The sequence below is a fragment of the Pleurodeles waltl genome, chromosome 12 (assembly GCF_031143425.1).
Source record: "Pleurodeles waltl isolate 20211129_DDA chromosome 12, aPleWal1.hap1.20221129, whole genome shotgun sequence".
Classification (NCBI taxonomy): domain Eukaryota; kingdom Metazoa; phylum Chordata; class Amphibia; order Caudata; family Salamandridae; genus Pleurodeles; species Pleurodeles waltl.
This window is the reverse complement of record NC_090451.1, coordinates 716201186-716219634: the sequence shown is the minus strand read 5'-3', so window position 1 is coordinate 716219634 and position 18449 is coordinate 716201186. Positions and strand designations below refer to the sequence as shown.

General features: G+C 47.5%; 1 protein-coding gene across 1 annotated transcript; it reads left to right on the top strand.

The window, feature by feature from the left end:
* The first annotated feature begins 16833 nt into the window (after positions 1-16833).
* Positions 16834-17948, top strand: LOC138266969 (zinc finger protein 79-like). Its single transcript, XM_069215776.1, has one exon. It carries the CDS (start codon positions 16967-16969, stop codon positions 17807-17809), a length of 843 nt encoding a protein of 280 aa, XP_069071877.1. The 5' UTR covers positions 16834-16966; the 3' UTR covers positions 17810-17948.
* The last annotated feature ends 501 nt before the right edge of the window (positions 17949-18449 follow it).

Sequence of the window (18449 nt, the reverse complement as noted above, 5' to 3'; positions counted from 1 at the left end):
TCTCGTAAAAGGGAAAGGTCTACGGTGAGGTTATCGATTTTACACTCAAGCGCTTCGCGGGAATCTTTAATGGCCAGCAGCACAGTGTCCAGAGTAGTTTCTTGTTGTTTGTGCCCCGCTTGTGATTCTCTGGCGGGCATTGGGGGTGGATTCTCAGTGGGCGAGGAGTCCCCCGCTAGTGGTTTGTCGTGTTTTTTGGATTTTACCATTGTAATAGGTCTCAGGTTGGCGAAGGCCGTACGTATTAGTGGTTGGTGATATCGTTCGTCAGCGTCTGTATGTCGCCTGTCCCAGTCCCGGTGCTCTCACATGAAGAGTACTGTTAGAAGTTCACCGTTTTGAGCTGTTTGACCACGAGGGGGTTCTCTCATAATTATGCACGCGTTGGTCACAGGCAAGGGCAGCTTGTGAATGCCGAAAGGCAGTGTTACAATCTCACCTCTGGCCGGGCTTCGGATGTCGGCATTTGCATACTTTTCCGATACCAGGGTGAAGTTCTGTACTGGTGTTCCCGATCTCCCCTTCCAGCACGAGACCGCAGTCTCAGATTCCCCTCAATGTGCCAGTATTAGTTCCCGTCTTGGCAGGCAGCCTCCGCGTTCTCCCTGGCCTCGCCGCAGCCGGTAATCCGACTCATCGGAGCCGTCTCTCTCTCACTCGAAGTTCCCGGGGCTTCGCTCCTCATCCGTTCCTCTCCACTCCCTCTGAATTCGCTGATGTTCCGCTTCGTATTGTTGCTCTCGCCGTTGGTGGTGAAGGTGTCTGGGCCCCTTGCGCTCCTCTTTGGATGAAGGGGGGGTCCTCACCTCCACGGGACCTTCGTATCCTCCCAGCCGAGGGCCGCGGTTGCAACGGGTTCACTGTTCTGTCGCAGCCGCCATTTTGGATTGCGGCAGCCGTGTAGTTGCCAGGATGTTTTCCGGGTAAACTAACTCAAAGTGGGTCGCCACGGTCCCTACTCGTGCTGTATGTTCTCCCATCACTTCTCTTCAATTGTTAAGACCTCCGGTCGTTGTTATGGCAGTATTTAAGCTTCGGGCCTGGATTTTTTTTGCCCGAGAGCGCCGCGCTACCCGTGCAGCTCCACTGGTCCCAGGCCACGCCCCCTCAGCCTCAAGCTGAATCTTGTGGTCTGGTGCCGGGATCATTGGGCCGCAATTAGAGGACGCGGGGCGGGCCCGTTGACAGTGGAGCTTAAAATCTTGAGGATAGAGGCCTGGAACGCATTGTGATGCACGAGGATGAAACTGTGGTGCTGGCCCCCTTGATCTAGGCGTCTGAACTGGCGGGAGCAGAGCTGGTCCAGATGGTGGATGCGTGTAGGAAGCTGGCCTGGTGTCATGGTTACCTAAGGTACTTATACCAGGTCCAAGTATCCCCTATTAGTGTAGCGTAGGTAGTGTCTAGAAGTCAGGCTCTCTAGAGGTAGCTGTGGGTGATCAGCCAAGGCTTATCTGTGAGACATGCACAGCTCATGCAGTACCACTGTTGTCACACAGCACTTACCCACAAGAAAGAAAACACTGTGTTACAACAATAAAGGTGCTTTACTTTCGTGACACAATTAACAAAAAGTACCAGAGAGGCAACCTTCCAATAGGAGGTAAGTAACACACTAGATATGTACACTAGTAATCAGAAATAGGCATAAATAGCAATAGCAAATGGTGCAATAGCAAATAGGCAATAGTGACCCTGAGGAGCCCAAACCATAAACTAAAAAAAATGGAACGCAAATGCAGGACCCCTACCTAGGTAAGTGGAATGTGTAGAGGAGAGCTGGGTGCATTAGGAAACCCCCAAAGGTAGGTACCACACTGCCCCAAGCATCCAGGAAGACAGGAGTAAGTTACTGGATTTTCCCCAAACCACCCATAAGGATGGAAAAGAAGAAAATGCAACACAGCAGAACGAAGACAGTCAGGAATGCAGCCCTGGAGCAGGTGAAGAGTTCATGGAGGATGCAGTTGACGTCCCACGCTGTTTGGATGATTGCTATTGTGGAAAAACCACCAACAAACCTTTGCAAAGGCAGAAGTCACGGTGAAGCAAAAGTGAAGCTTACGGGGAAGTCCTAGGGGGACGCTTAGCAAGTCAGAGTCCACAGAAGAAGGGGCAGCCCCAACAGGAGACCCACTGGAAGAGGAACCAGGAGTCACAGAGGAGCCCACGCACCACAACTGGAGAAGTGTCCCACACCGCAGCAGAAGCAGGCAGAGTGCTATGGTTTGCAGGAAGGGATACTAGGAGCTGGGGCTACACAGAGCCTGAATACCCCTTGGAAGAGATGGCAACAAGCTTTGGTAGCTGCAAGAGACGTGGTGCACAGGGGTACTGTTCTGCGCGGGAAGGCAAGGGCTCACCTCCACCAAAGTTGGACAGCTGGCAGAGAGGACCAAGAGGACCACTCCGGACCACCACCTGTGCTGCAGAATCCAAGCAGCTCAGGATGAGGAGATCCATACAGCTGGTCATCGTTCCAGTTGGTGCCTGCGGCTGCAGAGGAGTGACTCCTTCACTCCAAGGGAGATTCCTTCTTCCTTCTCATGCAGACTGAAGACTTGCTGCCCTCAGAGGATGCACAGCCAGGGAAATGTTGCACAAGCTGGAAGGAGCTGTGGAAACAATGTTGCAAGCAGAGTCTTAATCGTGGATGCAGATTGTCAGTTCCTGGAGGGTCCAGTCGCAGTTCCACTGTCCAGAAGTCAAAGTAGAGGTTGCAGAGGAGTCCTGCTGGAATCTTGCAAGCTGAATCTGAGGACCCACCCAAGAGAGAGACCCTAAGTAGCCCTGAAAGGGGGATTGGTCACCCAGCCAGGTAGCCACCTATCAGTAGGGGGCTCTGACGTCACCTTCCTGGCCACTTAGATGCGCCCAAAGGTCCCTGCCAACCTTGGGTTCCAGATGGCAGAGACCCTCAAAAGGAGCTCTGGGCACCACCCCTGGGGTGGTAATTGACAGGGTAGTGGTCACCCTTTCCACTGCCCAGTTTCGAGTAGAGAGGGGACTGAGGGGGTCCCTGAACCACTGTAGACTGGTTTATGCACGGAGGGCACCAAATGTGCCCTTCAAAGCATACCAGTGGCTTGGGGAGGTTACCCCCCCTCTACCAAAGTAAATCTTTTGTTCTGCCTTCGTGGGCTTGAGCTGTTCAAGCAGCAGGAGGACAGAAACCGGTCTGAGGGGTGGCAGCAGCTTGGACTGCCCAGAAAATCCCAGAAGGCTCATAGGCACAATGCTGAGGGTCATCTATAGAGCTCACAGAGTGCATTGAATCATACCTCCAATATTGGCAACTGTATTGGGGTATGATTCCAAAATGTTTGATACCAAACATACCTAGGTTCGAAGTGACCATTATATAGCTGGACATAGGTAGTGACCTATGTCCAGTACATGCATAAAAGGGTGTCCCCGCACTTGCGAAGTCAAGGAAAATTGAATTTAAGTTTGTGGGGGCACCACTGCAAGTGCAGGGGTGCCCTCATACACAGGTACTTACACCCTGCCCTCTGGGCTAGGAGGGCCTGCCATAGGGGTGACTTACAGTGACCTGTAGTGAAAAGGGCGTATGCGCCCTTTCACACTGACCTGCAGATAGACTTTGCATGGGCTCCCAATGGATGGCATAATACATGCTGCAGCCAATGGGTATCCCCTGGTACTCCAATGCCCTGGTTACCATATACTAGGGACTTAATTGGGGGCACCAGTATGCCAAATGTGGAGTGTAAGTGGTTCAAGTTACCAAGTTTGAATGGAGAGAGCAGAATCAGTGGGGTCCTGGTTAGCAGGATCCCAGTGAACACAGTCAGACACACTGACAACAGGCAGAAAATTGGGATAATCTTGCAAAGAAAGAGGGTACTTTCCTACAATGCGTCCTTGGGAGATCTGGCTAATTGAAGGAGAATCTGCTTATATTTGCTATGATGTTCCTCATAGGTGTTCTCTCCCCCTTTGTAACATGTTTTTTTACCACATTTTTTTGAAGAGGGGGTGCAGGGGTGTCAGCTTGGCCGGGGGGGGGGGGGCACCCTTCACCCACAGACCCGTGGTTATACGTGTAATTTTGTGAAGCACAACACCTAGTCGATAGGGCCTGGACCCGGGGTCACTGAAGGGGGTTGCTCACCTGAGGAGGTACCTGTGTGATCATGCCCTGGTAGTGTTACACTTGAGTTGGGGGGTGTTGCTGGTGTAGTGAGTTCCTGGAAAATCCCCCCAGATCTCATGGCAGATGTGGCTAGTACGCAGAACTCTGACAGTACCTAGACGGTTCCACGGACACCAGGGCCACGAAGTGGGAGGCTCTTAAGTCTGTTCTAAGACGGATCTGTATTGGGTATAATGTGTGGGGTTCGGTGGCAACTTGTAGTAGAAATTAGGAGTAATGAACGGAGTTCAGCACAGCTTCATGAAACTGAGGGAGGGTCTTCCACTGTGAGACGAGAGATTCTGCGCCCTCAACGCCAATTACAGAGATTGTGGGACACCCTAGACAGGGATACAGTTAGGTCCTACCGCCAGCGCTTTCACAGGGAAGGGGACAAGTCTGGCTGTTTTTTTGCTTGGATACTGAAGCGTAAGCAGGAAATCCTGCCAATTCTAAGGCTTGGGGACAGGGAGGGACAGATGGTGACGTGGCAGCATGACATACTGATAACACTGGTAACCCATTTTCAGACGGTATACAGAGTGGACAATGAAACCCACCCCAATATGATAGAGGAGTTTTTTGAGGGACTGATCTTGGCTGGCCTTTCCCACGATGATGTACAAGACTTAGACAAGGAGCTTAAAACTGCACTTCGGGATCTGAATAGAGGCACGGCTCTAGGGGGAAATGGTTTCCCTACTGAGTTTTATCAGGCTTCTCAGACATCTTGGGGGTGAAATTGTTGGACGTCTTCTTGGAGGCATATAGACTTGGTATCCTGCCCCTTACTATGTAAGAGGGGGTAACTTGTATCCTCCTGAAACCTGGAGGAGACCCTAGGGAGCCTTCATCCTATAGACCGTTCGCTATGATAATTTTTGATGCAAAAATTATTTGTAAGGTGTTGGCGAAGAGGCTGCAAGGTATAATTCGATTTTTGATCCACAATGACCAATGTGGGTTTATGCCCTCTCGTGGCACAACCCTCACCTGAGACGCCTCACTCATGTTATGCATAAGACTTCTGGGTCCGATCAAGAGATGGCACTCATGTCGCTCAACATTGAGAGGGCATTCAACACAGTTGGGTGGAGCTATCTGAAGTCAGTCCTCTGGGAGATTGGAATTGGTCCGGTCTTCTGAGAGTGAGTTCATATGATCTACACAGGACCTACAGCCCGCGCCTGGGTGGGGGGAGAGGTGTCAGAGGCCTCTGTGGTGGAGAAGGGCACCCGGCCGTGATGTCCACTCTCGCCGATCCAATTTGCCTTGTAGTTTGAGCCCCTTGCTGTTCTGTTGCGTAGGGACCTGGAGCCCTGTGGAATTTGGGGGGGGTGACTAGATGCACATTGTCTTGTTGTACACAGATGATACATGGTATATGTTTATACACCTATAGAGGCACTACCTGTCCTGATGAGACCTGGAGAGTTTTGAAAAGATGTCAGGCTTATGTGTAAACGTCAGGAAAATGCTGCTGTTCTCTCTTGATGAGGGATAGCTACGTTGCTGTTAATTCAATTACCAGGTTCAGGCATCAGATGGGAGTGGGAAAGCTTTCTGTACCTTGGTATCATGGTACCTAGGGGGGCACAGGATAATTGGCACATCTATGTAGACAGGGTAGTACTGGTCTCACCAGGTTGGTCGAAATCTGGAATACTCTGCTGTTGTTGATCATGGGGAGGGCGCTATTGCTATGATGGTCTTCCTCCTTCAGTGTCTATACCTAGTACAGAATGCGCTTTTCCCTATTCCCGACAAAAGTTTTCAAACTTTAGTCTTCTCATCTTAATGGTATGAGCAGGGAGCTATCTTTGTTGAAAAGGGGAATGGAGGAGAAAGTCTTGGCCCTTCCAGACATCCAACTTTATCAATATGTAGTGCACCTGCAACATGATGCCCAATGGCTGACTGATGCTTAAAAAACTGGGGATACTGGCTCCTGCGGGGTATAATTAGCAATTATACACTGCTGAGCATCTTAATAAAGGGGGGGGCATGCAGATGTCATGATACCTTATTTGGTCTACGATACTGCCCAGATATGGGAATCATTTGTGGATAAAAAGTGATACAAGGGCCCCCTTTGACAGGGAATTATGTATCTGGGACCCAGAACCTTGATATGTCCATGGAGGGGTGGAGAGAGGGTGGACACCTCTTGGCGAGGGATTTATTTCCGGGGGAGGTCTTCCTCACTTTCCAGGAGATTTTTATTCTACATTTTGCCAAAGTGGTGAACACAGTGAAGGAACTCTGGTGTGTGCAAGGCTATTTATGTCAGACTGATTCTCGGCCTTCCCAAGAGAACCCATATCACACACCCCTGAAGGACCTCCATTGGCTCCAGATCCAGAAAAGATGACACTTCAAGCTCCTGATCAATGCCTACAAATCCCTCCATAAACAAGGATCCGCCTACCTGAACCACCGCCTTCGTGTCCCATCAACCAACCAGGAACCTCCACTCGGCACACATCACCTTCGCAAAGATACCATGCACATACCGCTGCCACGCCGAAGGATGTTCCTTCTCCCACCTCACTGCTGAGCCATTTTTAGCTGCAGAATCTGGAGGAAACTTTTGCTGGAGCAATACCACTGCACGCACCGTTAGGTGGCTCCATTCAGTTCAATCGTGACTGGGTTGGCGCCGGGTGTGACGTTGCTGCCAAAGGTGCCAGATCATCACCTGAGCCTTATATCACTCAGTAATGGAAGAAGATTGGAAGGGGTCACTTGATCCTTTAGAGCACCCTTTGAAGAGATCTTTGGACTGGTATGAAGAGCAAGGAGAGGCCAGTGGCCTGGACACCTCTTCCGATACTAGCTTGCTCTCTCCCCCACTGTAGCTAGAGGGTCCTATGTAATGGTGGTGCATAGGACAGCAGAGGTCCTCAACCTGCCCTCTGTGGCTGTCAACACCGTTTGGCAGAAGTGCTTCAGCCTGGGGCTTCTTCATCCGAACCCCTTCTACCTTTTAACAAAGCACTTACAGATGTCCTGCTGGGAACTTCATCCAAGTTCAGCACAGGGGCTCCTGTAAATAGGACGATTGCCCACCTCCATTGGCCGGGAACAGGTGACCTTAGCTTCCTCTGCCAACACCCCACCCCTGAGAACTTGGTAGTCGAAGCCTCAACTTGCTGTGGTGCATTACCTTCCACTCCTCCGACTAGGGAATCCAAGAGGCTGGACCATCTTGGGAAGGTCTGGCACTGAAGTCGGTGAACACCTCATGTTTATTGGGCCATTTCTCACACACTTGATTTGAGATACAGTTGCACAAGTGCTGCCTCAGATCCTGGAGGAGGCCAGGGATATACTATCCCAAGCAGTAAAAGACAAGAGAGATGCAGCAAAGTTCACTATTCTGTGTGGTTTAGATACAACTGTGCATCAAAAGGGGCATCAAGACACCGCGTCAGGCTGAGATCATCTGTTTTTTGGGGGGGATGTCAAGGCACAGCTTATGGACCTACCTTTCAGTGGCATTCGCTTACTTGTTGACAAGGCAGCCTCTGCTCCAGAGTGCTCCAAGGACTCCTGGGTTACAGCCAAGTACTTGGGCCTCTTGGCGACTCCTCGTCCACGGTCTGCCTTTCGCCCTTTTTGTGGCCACAGAAGGAGCAGGGAACCGCACCAGCTCTAAGCCAGCCACCATCCTATGCAACCAACCTAGGTTCCTGCGAGGACGTTGACCCAGTGCCTTCAGACCTAGGGTCATCTGCCCCCCTGCAGCTGCAGCTTCAAAGCCGTCCTAGTTTGGTTCTGTAGGACCATGCTTACCCAGTTGGAGAGAGAATACACTATCTCCTCCACTGGCAGTCTGTAACCGGACGTATGGGTACTGCAGATCGTTAGAAAGGGCTATGCCCTGCCTTTTCAATCCCTCCCTCCTCCAATACCACCAATGCATGAACCGCTGGCGAAGGATCATTTGGTCTTGATCCAAGAGGAAGTTATGGCTGTATTGGCCAAGAGCACTATAGCAAAGGTCCCCATATCAGAAGTAGGTGGTAGTTGTTGTTCCCACTAGTTTCTGATACCCAATCAGAACAAGGGTCTTCGCTCTATTCTAGACCTATGGACTGTAAATCTCTTCGTCAGAAAGGAGAGATTCAAGATGCTTTCCCTAGCTAAGGTCTTGTCTGACCTAGACCATGGACATTGGCTCGTAGCATTGGACTTGCAGGATGCCTATTTCCATATCCCCCATCCTGCCTGTTCACAGGCGTTCCCTGCGGTTCAGGGTAGGCCACAAGCACTTTCAGTTCAGTGTGCTCCCCTTTTGGCCGTACTAGCACCCCTCGGGTGTTCACCAAGGTGATGGGGTGGTTGCAGCTCATCTGCACAGGTTAGTAGTTTCAATCTTCTCCCTACCTTGATGACTGGCTGGTGAAGGTGGTTTCGCCCCAGACGGTCATCTCCTGCCTCCAGACTACGACGAACCTCCTGCATTAGCTCAGGTTCACTATAAACATGCCAAAGCCACACCTGACTCCCTTTCAGATGCTCCCTTTCATCAGGGCTGTTCTGGACACAGTGCAGTTTAGGGCTTATCCTACCAAGCAGGGAGCCCAGGATATTCAGCTTGTCATTCCGATGTTTCAGCCTCTATCCTGGATTTCGGTGAGAATGACTCTGAGGCTGCTGGGACTCATGTCCTCCTGTATCCTGCTAGTAAATCATGCCAAATGACATATGCGGGCTCTTCAGTGGGACCTGAAGTTCCAGTGGTCGTAGAATCGGGGAAATCTCTCTGACATGGTTCATGTCTTAAAGTGCACTGAGAAAGGCCTGCAGTGGTGGCTTACAGACCGTGATTGGGTGAAAGGCAGACTCCTCTCCCTTCCCAAACCAAAGCTTACAGTAGTGACAGATGCTTCACTTCTGGGATGGGGCGGCCATCTGGGAGTAGTGGAGATGAGAGGACTCTGGTCTCTGGTGGAATCCAGACTCCACATCCACATTTTGGCGATCCGGCTAGCATTGAAGGCATTTCTTCCCTCTGTCAAGGGGGAGTTAGTTCAGGTGTTCAGACAATACCACTGTTATGTGGTACTGCAACAAACAGGATGGGGTGGGTTTGTGGACTCTGGCAAGAGGCCCTTCATCTCTGGACAAGGTTGGAACAGCAGGGCATTTCCCTGGTGGTGCAACACCTCGCAGGTTCTCTGAACACCAGAGCAGACAAACTCCGCCGTAGATGCCTAGTGGATCACGAGGGGCCCCTCCATTAGGGGGTGGTGCAAGGTCCTTCCGAAGAGAACACGCAAAATCAGCGGTATTGCATTTTGGAGTTTCCAAGGTGACGCTTGGTGGTGCTTTATGCCCTGAGTGGAAACTCCTGCCCAGAGTTCTCAAGAAGATTAAGAATTCCCGGGCCCAAATCATCCTTGTGTCTCTGTACTGGGCACAGAGATTCTGGAATCCCGAGCTTCTGAAAATGAGCCTTGATCCTACGATCAGGATGCTCCTTCAGGAGGATCTTCTATCGCAGGGGAGGGTTCTCCATTCGAACCTATCAACTCTGCCCCTTAATGTGTGGAGATGGAGTGGTCACAGTTAACAGCCTTCGACCTTCCTCCCAAAGTCTATAATGTTATTCTGGCTGTCAGGCTTTCCTCCACAAAAACGGTATATGCCTCTTTTTGGCAAAGATTTGTAAAATATTGTACAGAGAAAGTGTTAAATCTTCTTTCTGATAGTCTTCTTTTCATTCTTTCTCTTACCCAACAGCGCTGTCTGCTCTGTCCGCTTTTCTTCGACTGCCTGACAAACCCTCTTTGTTTAAGTCCCCATTGTGAATAGGTTTCTAAAAGGGCTTGTACATATGTTTTCCCCCAAGCCTTTCATCATGCCTCAGTGGGACCTCGCATACCTCGTGTGCTCCCTTCGAGCCACTACACAATTGTCCCCTCTGGCCGATTACCATCAAGACAGCCTTTTAGTGGCAATAATCCAAGTCTCCATGTCTCAGTTTTTCCTGACAAGGTGGTGTTTTCCTCCCAAAAGTGGTGATCCCCGTTTCTTTTGGGACACACTGTCACACTGCCCACCTTCTTTGCTCCTCCACCGACTGCACCCAAAATGAGCATTATTGTTTGAACTTGACCACACAAAAGAGTTCCGGGTGGGCGACCAACTGTGTGGGGTATGTGGGAGCAGAGAATGGTTGGGCAGTATAGAAACGGACCATTCGCTCTGGGTCATTCTCTGTATTATGATCTGCTTCGCCCTAGCTAGCTAGGAAGCAGGAACCCCAGGGCTTACATGCCCATTCCACCAGGGGAAAGCTGCAACCACTGCCTTAGCTTGTGGAGTCCCAGTCCTGGACGTCTGTCAGGCAGTATCCCTGCACACGTTTGCCAAACACTACTGCCTGGACAGTCAGATCCAGGCATTTCGCCCGTTCGGTTCTGGAGGACTTTTTAGTCTGAGTGCATATGTCCACAGCCCACCACCAGGAGGATATGGCTTGGGTATCTAATCAAAGGTATGGAATCTGCAGCTAGAAGCCGCTATCAGATGAACAAGTTACTTACCTTCAGCAACTCATTGTCTGGTAGAGACTATCTGCAGATTCCTTACACTGACCCATGCCTCCCCGCTCTGTGGACTTATTTGCTTGGGTCAGTGTGATAAATGTTCGGTGCCCTAGTTTGGACACAAATGTGCCAGTTCTTGTCCTGGCTCTGTGCTTCTGGCATGGAAAGTCATGATTAATGTAACTGATGCATGCGCACCTGTGTGGCGCTTATGTAAGTGACCGCAAATTCATATCCTGCATCAACGAGGCCACGCAGAGCCAAATGGAGCCACCCGACGGTGAGCGCAGGGATATTGCTCAAGCAAAAGTTTTCGGATCAGTCTGATGCCTGGGGAAAATCAAAGGTAAGGAATCAGCAGCCAGATAATCTCTACCAGAGAATGCGTTACCGAAGGGAAGTAACCTGTTCATTGATTGATTGATATGTACTTGGCGGGACAACGGCCATCACAGTTGTTGGGGTCGCTGATTCGATGGTGGAGTGTAGGGGCCGTATCTCCCTGTTCTGTAATGCAGTTCACGTAAACATGGTGAAGACTGTGTACAAAGCGAAGGCAGCATGGAAGCTCGACCTCGGAGACGTCTGTGAAGAGTCATACTGGACCTATGCCTTTGGTCTGGTAAATGCATTGTCCTGTAATTAACATCCCCTTAAATGTTTTTCAACCACAGATAGAAAACATCTGTCCGGTTTAAACATATGGATCCTAGCAGGGCACTGAGATGTGCAAGCTGTGGGGTGGGGGCCACGTTCCTCCACCTGGCGTGGTAATGCACAGGGGTATAGAACTTCTGGAAGGCGGTGGTGACCCGCATTAAGGAGGCAGTGGGAATTGTGGTCTGTATGACACTTGGGGCATGTCTCTTGGGCATGGTGGTGAAACACAGGGGGCACACGATTTCCTACAAGATTCTGCATTTGGATATCCAACTGTTCATAAAGTGGTGCTGGGGATATCTAACTGTTCATAAAAGAAAGATACAGGTGGTATCTGACTATTCACGGAAGAATGATGCAGGGGATACCTGACTGTTCATGGAAAAATGCTGTGGGGGAGTTGGATACCTGACTGCTCCTAGAAAAGTGATTCAGGGGATACCTGATTGTTCATAGAAGAATGATGCAGGGGTTAACGGACTGTTCATAGAAGAATGATGCAGGGGATACCTCGCTGTTCATAGAAGAATGATGCAAGGGTTACCTGACTGTTCATAGAAGAATTATGCAGGGGATACCTCGCTGTTCTTAGAAGAGTGATGCAGGGAAAACCTCGCTGTTCATAGAAGAATGATGCAGGGGATACCTCGCTGTTCATAGGCGAATGATGCAGGGAACACCTTGCTGTTCATAGAAGAATGATGCAGGGATACCTGACTATTCATAGAAGAACGATGCAGGTGATACCTCACTGTTCTTAGAAGAATGATGCAGCGGATATCTGACTGATACAGGCAATACCTCACTGTTCATAGAAGAATGATGCAGGGGATACCTCACAGGGGATACGTCACAGTTCATAAAAGAATGATGCAGGGGATACCTCACTATTCATAGAAGAGTGATGCAGGGGATACCTCACTGTTCATAGAAGAATGATGCAGCGGATATCTGACTGATGCAGGCAATACCTCACTGTTCATAGAAGAATGATGCAGGGGATACCTCACGGGATACGTCACAGTTCATAAAAGAATGATGCAGGGGATACCTCACTATTCATAGAAGAGTGATGCAGGGGATACCTCGCTGTTCATAGAAGAATGATGCAGGGGATACCTCGCTGTTCATAGAGGAATGATGCAGGGGATACCTCACTGTTCATAGAAGAATGACGCAGGGATACCTAATTATTCATAGAAGAATGATGCAGGGGATTCCTCGCTGTTTATAGAAGAGTAATGCAGGGGACACCACCCTTTTCACAGAGGAATGGTAGCATTTCTCTTAGGGTGGCTAGGCATTTGACAAGCTATCAAGATTTGGATGCTATGGGGTAATTTTCACCCTGGCTTGGCTTTGCTGAGGTGTCGGTCGTGCTTTCCAGTAGCTCCTTTTGCTTGGCACGATAAGAACATGGAAGAGCTTAGTGCTTGTGAGAAGGCATCAGAATTGGGGGGTAAAGGAGCAGGGCACAAGAAACCCTGGACTCAGCAGAAGGTGCTTGTATGGAGGAAGGCGGTCACTACTGGACATTGGCAAGAAGATTCCCAGCAGAGCAGTCGAACTCTAGAACAAGTTGAGGAAACATTCAGGCACATAACTTCAGCTGTTAGGATTCAGCGAAGCAGCGCTCAAACTGTTCATACAGAGCAGAAACAGGAGGGAATCCTCAAACAGTGACAGAATGCTCCCATGAATGTAGCCTTGAGGCAAGAGATGCTGTGGGCTTGTTTTCTGGGCATGCAGAGACTTGGTCATGTGATTTCTACTGTGCGGTCCTACCCAGGCAGATATGAAGCACCACGTAGGCAACAATGCACTGCTTGTCCTTGTATGACCGGTGAGGACACTGATGCTGCGACCATGCCACAAGTCTTTCCTGGGTACTGCTCTTGCTACCACAACACCTTACTCTTGCCCCATCTACTTTCACATCTCTGTGCTAGGAGGACCCTCTGCTGTACAGTACCTCACTGCTTTCTCTACATGAGTATGATGTGGGCTCACCTGTATCTGCCTGTATGTCCATGCACGTGAGACTGTGTTAGAGCATGTCTTCAAAATCTGTCTTCCTTCAATGATGTATTGGTAAAATGTGCATAGAAAATCCACATTCAGGTACTTCACTGAAACTTCTTATATGAATGTTACCAATCAAGCCATTACATTTATAACTAGATCAATGTTGGCAACTGTTTTTGGGCCAGTGATCTTGGAATCCCAGGCACTTGCCACTTTTTTAGGGTTGAGCGTGCAATCCCCGGTCCCTGTTGTAATCTCTCTGCCCATGCCCATGTCACGCCCATCACCTGTGTTGGTTTGTGGGCTTACTTTTTAAAATTCGCTTGATTTCATTAGTGAAGGATATGCCTACTTCATGCCTTTTCCAGTGTTTAGCCCTCCTCAAGCGCACCGGCCAACTAATGAAAACATACAAGGCTCCTTGTTTTCCGTATGGTTTCTGGACTACTTTCTCTTTATTTCGTAGGCAGCGTGATCTTGCTGGGCAGCCAGCGAGCGCTTTTCATGACTACCAGTTTAATCGTTTATCCTAGCACTTCTTCTGGAATTAAAGGTTTTACACAGTGCTCATTTTATTTTTCATGACTATGCAAAGGTGAAACTGGACCAGTCTTTTTGTTCTGATTAGACACCTTCACGCTCATGGTGTGGCGCTTTAAATCGGCTCCATTATGTGAAATTGTACTACTTTTCATTTTCAGTTTGTGGCAAACTCTGGTCAGGAGTTTACAATGCTAATAACTCAAGAAAAGTTTGAGACCCTTTGCATTGCAAATGCTTGTTTTAGATTGTATTCAAGTCCTGTTCAGTTTTCACTAGAGTAGCTAATCTAGTGTGCTTTAAAAACACATTTGTTATCCCAAGAATTCCATGTGCAAGACATAGAAACCGTCGATAAAGTTATCGTTAAATGACATCACCATTACTATTTCACTGCCCCTTGCAACACACCAGTCATCACTAATGACGACTGGGGCTGAACGGTTTCTGACCATAAGCCCTTGGTTGTAGGAGCCAGGTTGGAGGGGGGGTTCCGCATTTTGCTATACCCATGTAGAAGTTTCAGCCCTCTTAACTTGAGGACCAGGTGTCTCATGCTGCTCTTCACAGCAAAGTTGTAGACTATTTTCAGCCTTAATCAATACAGACTCTAAAAGGGGATGCATTTGAAGACTTGTTCAGGGCACTTTGCATTGCGACAGTAGTAGATGCTCGCACCATACTTGATACAGATCTACTGACTAGCAAGGAGTCCCTGCCATGTCTGGAGTGTCAGGTGTTTAATAATGCCACCTGCCAACTCGTGTCCTTGCGGCTCTAGTGAAGTAGTTTGAGCTGCTTGAATGCTCAGTTGCACTCATTTGGCTGCATACACAATGAAAACCTACACCAGTCACAAAATCTGGGGCCCTTCTCAGGTGGCTCATAAAGTAAGAGTAACTCTACCTCACTATTCCTTCTATTCAACTCATTCAGGACATGTATCCGCATTCCCAGACTGACATACACAAACCTTTATGCCACAGGAAGTGATGTCAACCTTCCTGGCTGAGGTTCCTCAGCCTAAGCTCCACTCAGAGCAAGCAGCACCAATAGCTTGACAGCCCCAGTTCTGCTGCTGGAAAAAGGAGGTAATATAGGCATTGGGGACTAGCAAGTCCCCAGGTTCAGACGGATGCCTGCCAGACCTCTTCTGATCTCCTATCCAGCAGCTGGAGGGAGCGGTATATGAGACCGCTATGGAGGGCAGCCTAGTGGACTTTAGCATTCGTTGAATGGCTGGAAAGCAGCTGCACGTGGACGTGTGCTATAGTTTTATCTCAAGGCATTAACCTTCTGTAGAAAGGTAGACTTGGAAGAACAAAGCCTGAAATAATCTGGTTTGTTTCAGGTGCTCATATGCAGTTGTGATATATTTTCATAAATAAATTGCTAACAATGACATGAGCAAGTCCAGAGTTAAGCTCTGTAGACAACACATGATTATTCTTGTTTGTGTCATTATTTGCCGTGCTCGAGCACTTTCAATAATTGTAGATTGTAAGTGGTGGAAAAGTGAGAATTGTCAAAGCAGCGGGTACGTAAATAAACACAGTAGGTAGAGGACATTCGCTGCTTGTCTCTTTGAAAAGCCTTAATTAGGGGTAGAGAATATGCTTTGGGTTAATGTAATGTTAGTCTAGAGTATACATTTGTGTTCTGTTGCATAGTACATGTTATTTTTATAGTGCTTCCCATATTCCCTGCTAGGCCTAAAGTGCTTCCTGGGTGATAAAACTGAATTATTTGTATAGCACATCATATCTCTTGTGAGCTTGAGAAGCGCCCCAACTTACAGTGGGTGCATAGATGAAGGTGAGTGGTTTATTGCTTGGCCTACATGAGACATGCTGCCGAAACGGTTATGGTATGATGGTGTGAGTCATACATTGTGTGATGAGTATCTGTACATAGGTCTGGCCATTGCGAGTGTGTGAGATGTTGTGACATATTTTGGGTCGGGCAGTATCTTACCTAAAATTTACCAATTATGTGCATTATTACAGTAAATATTGACTCTTAAAAATCTCTAAAAGTAACTTTTTTTTAGAAAAAAAGTTTACTTAAATAACATTCTTACTAACTCCTCATCTTTTTTTCTGGTTGATTTTGCTACTTGTGTTAGACAGTTTTGTTGTTTTCAGTGTTTTGTTACCTGTAGTGCCATTCATAATTTATTGTATTTATCTTATTTGAAATATGTTACTTCATGAAGCACTTTCTTAAACCTCTAGTTAAATGTTTTGTGGTGCTTTTAATTAGTGTGAAAGACGTAGTTTAGGTTTTAACAATGGTAAATATATTTGCATCCCACAGAAACCTTCAGACACATGTAGAGAAGATGGAACATAAATTGAATTACTGCTGACGGATGACTCTTATCAGATAACTGCTAGAAGCACCGGGGAAGAAATGTTCTGCAACAGAAACAAAAGGAACAAGATTGAAAACGAGCAACTCTCAAACAAACAGGCACACACTTGAAGAAACAAGCAAGGTTCTGTCGGGTGGTTGTAAGACTCTAAGCTGAGTGCCATCAGGTACATTGACTCCTAAAATATCTGTGTAGAATGTGAATAAATCAAATGCAGTGCTGTACAAAAACCTGGTATAGAAACATGCTGGCAATCAGCTCTGATCTAGAAAAAGGGGATAAGAGGTTTCATACAATTCTAACCTTTTAAAAAAACCTACAAACATCATCAGTTGTCAGCCCTACTCTGTGGATCACTGCAAACAGAAATAGCTCACATGTGCAACAATCATAAATAAAGAGCTGAATACCTGAAGGTCAAACAGAAAAGGTGTTTTCAGTCCAGTGCAGAAGACTTGGCTGCAATTCCGCAACTCAACAATAAGGTTATTTCATCAAATTATTTGTAAAGAAAGCTCTTCACCAACTTGGAAACTGCACCTCGCACATTTACGTTTGTTGTGCCATAACTGTGATAGTCTTTTTAGTGACATTTGAACAGTGCTGTGAAATTAGTGAAGGTTTATGTGAAGTACCATGTACTGGCATTGAATAATGATGGCCCAGCAGCAGTCACTTGCACATGGAGTTAAACCAACGTTTGCTCCTCTGCCTACAAGAGAAACATTATACATTTGTATAGAATGTGGAAAAAGCTTTACTCGCTCATCCAGCCTAAACCGCCATCAGCAAACACACACAGGTGAAAAACCATACATCTGTAGTGAATGTGGGATGGCTTTCAGACGGTCATTTGATCGAGCAACTCATCAGCGAATACATACTGGGGAAAAACCATACACATGCAGTGAATGTGGAAAGAGTTTTAATGACTCTTCAGTCCTGAGAAAACATGAGCGAACACACGTAGGAGAAAAATTGTACGTGTGCCCAGAGTGTAGTATAAGTTTCAATGACTTGTCATCATTGCGAGCCCATCAGCAAGTACATGTAGAAAGAAAAACTTACATATGCAAAGACTGTGGGATGGACTGTTCTCAGTTATCAAACTTAAGGGCGCATGAGCGAACACACACAGGAGAAAAGCCATACATATGTGGAGAGTGTGGGGTAAGTTTCAGTGTCTCATCAGCCCTAAAACGCCATCAGAGAACGCACACGGGAGAAAAACCTTATACATGCAGTGAATGTGGAATGAATTTCAGGGCCTTATCTAACCTAACAGCCCATCGGAAAATACATTCAGGAGAAAAACCGCATGAATGCAATGATTGTGGGATGACTTTCAGAGCCTTGTCAAATCTGAGGGCCCATATGCGAAGACACACAGGGGAAAAACCATATACCTGCAATGAATGCAACAGGGGTTTTGGAGTCTCATCAGCCCTAAAGCGACACCAGCAAACACACAGAGAGAAAAAACACACAAAAGTGTGAAAGTGGGGTGAATTGCAGGTGATCTTGAGATCAAAGTTCCAGTCAATGAACACACACAAAAGAAGAACCACCATATGTTATGGTAGAGGTATTTATACACGCTTACAACCCCTGACGAGGCCCTGAAGTGCTTTATAGATGGACAGCATGCAGCTTCATACCTAGTAGTTAGTGAATTATAAGCTGTGTAGTTAGTCATGTTGTTTCTACTGGGTATCAAGCAATGTGAAATATTCTTCTCGTGCAAATCAATGTGAAATAGTCCTGCCTCCAAATGTAATACTAATCAAACCTGCTTGGGTTAAAACGTATGTTTCACACTATTGGTAACATTATATTCTATATGGCTAATAGATCGGCATGCTGTTTGTGGACTTGTATATTAATAATGCATAATGTTGCCATTCGTGGACCGTTTTCAAAGTGATACTGTTGGACAGAAATTAGTTGTACTTGGTTTCCAAGCTGCCATTTAGCATGAGTATGAATGTTTCAAGCTATGCAGTAGCGTTTGATTTCAGAGCAGAACCATGATTTGAGGAAAAATGTTCAGGCTTCTTATTTAGTTTAAACCTATCATAGCAGGACCACATTTAGAAATTATGTCCAGGGTCATGTAATGTGTGAAATTATGCAATAA

What these genes read in the sequence shown, in the direction of transcription:
- LOC138266969 (XM_069215776.1), top strand. Translation starts at nt 16,967, where the DNA reads ATGATGGCCCAGCAGCAGTCACTTGCACATGGAGTTAAACCAACGTTT.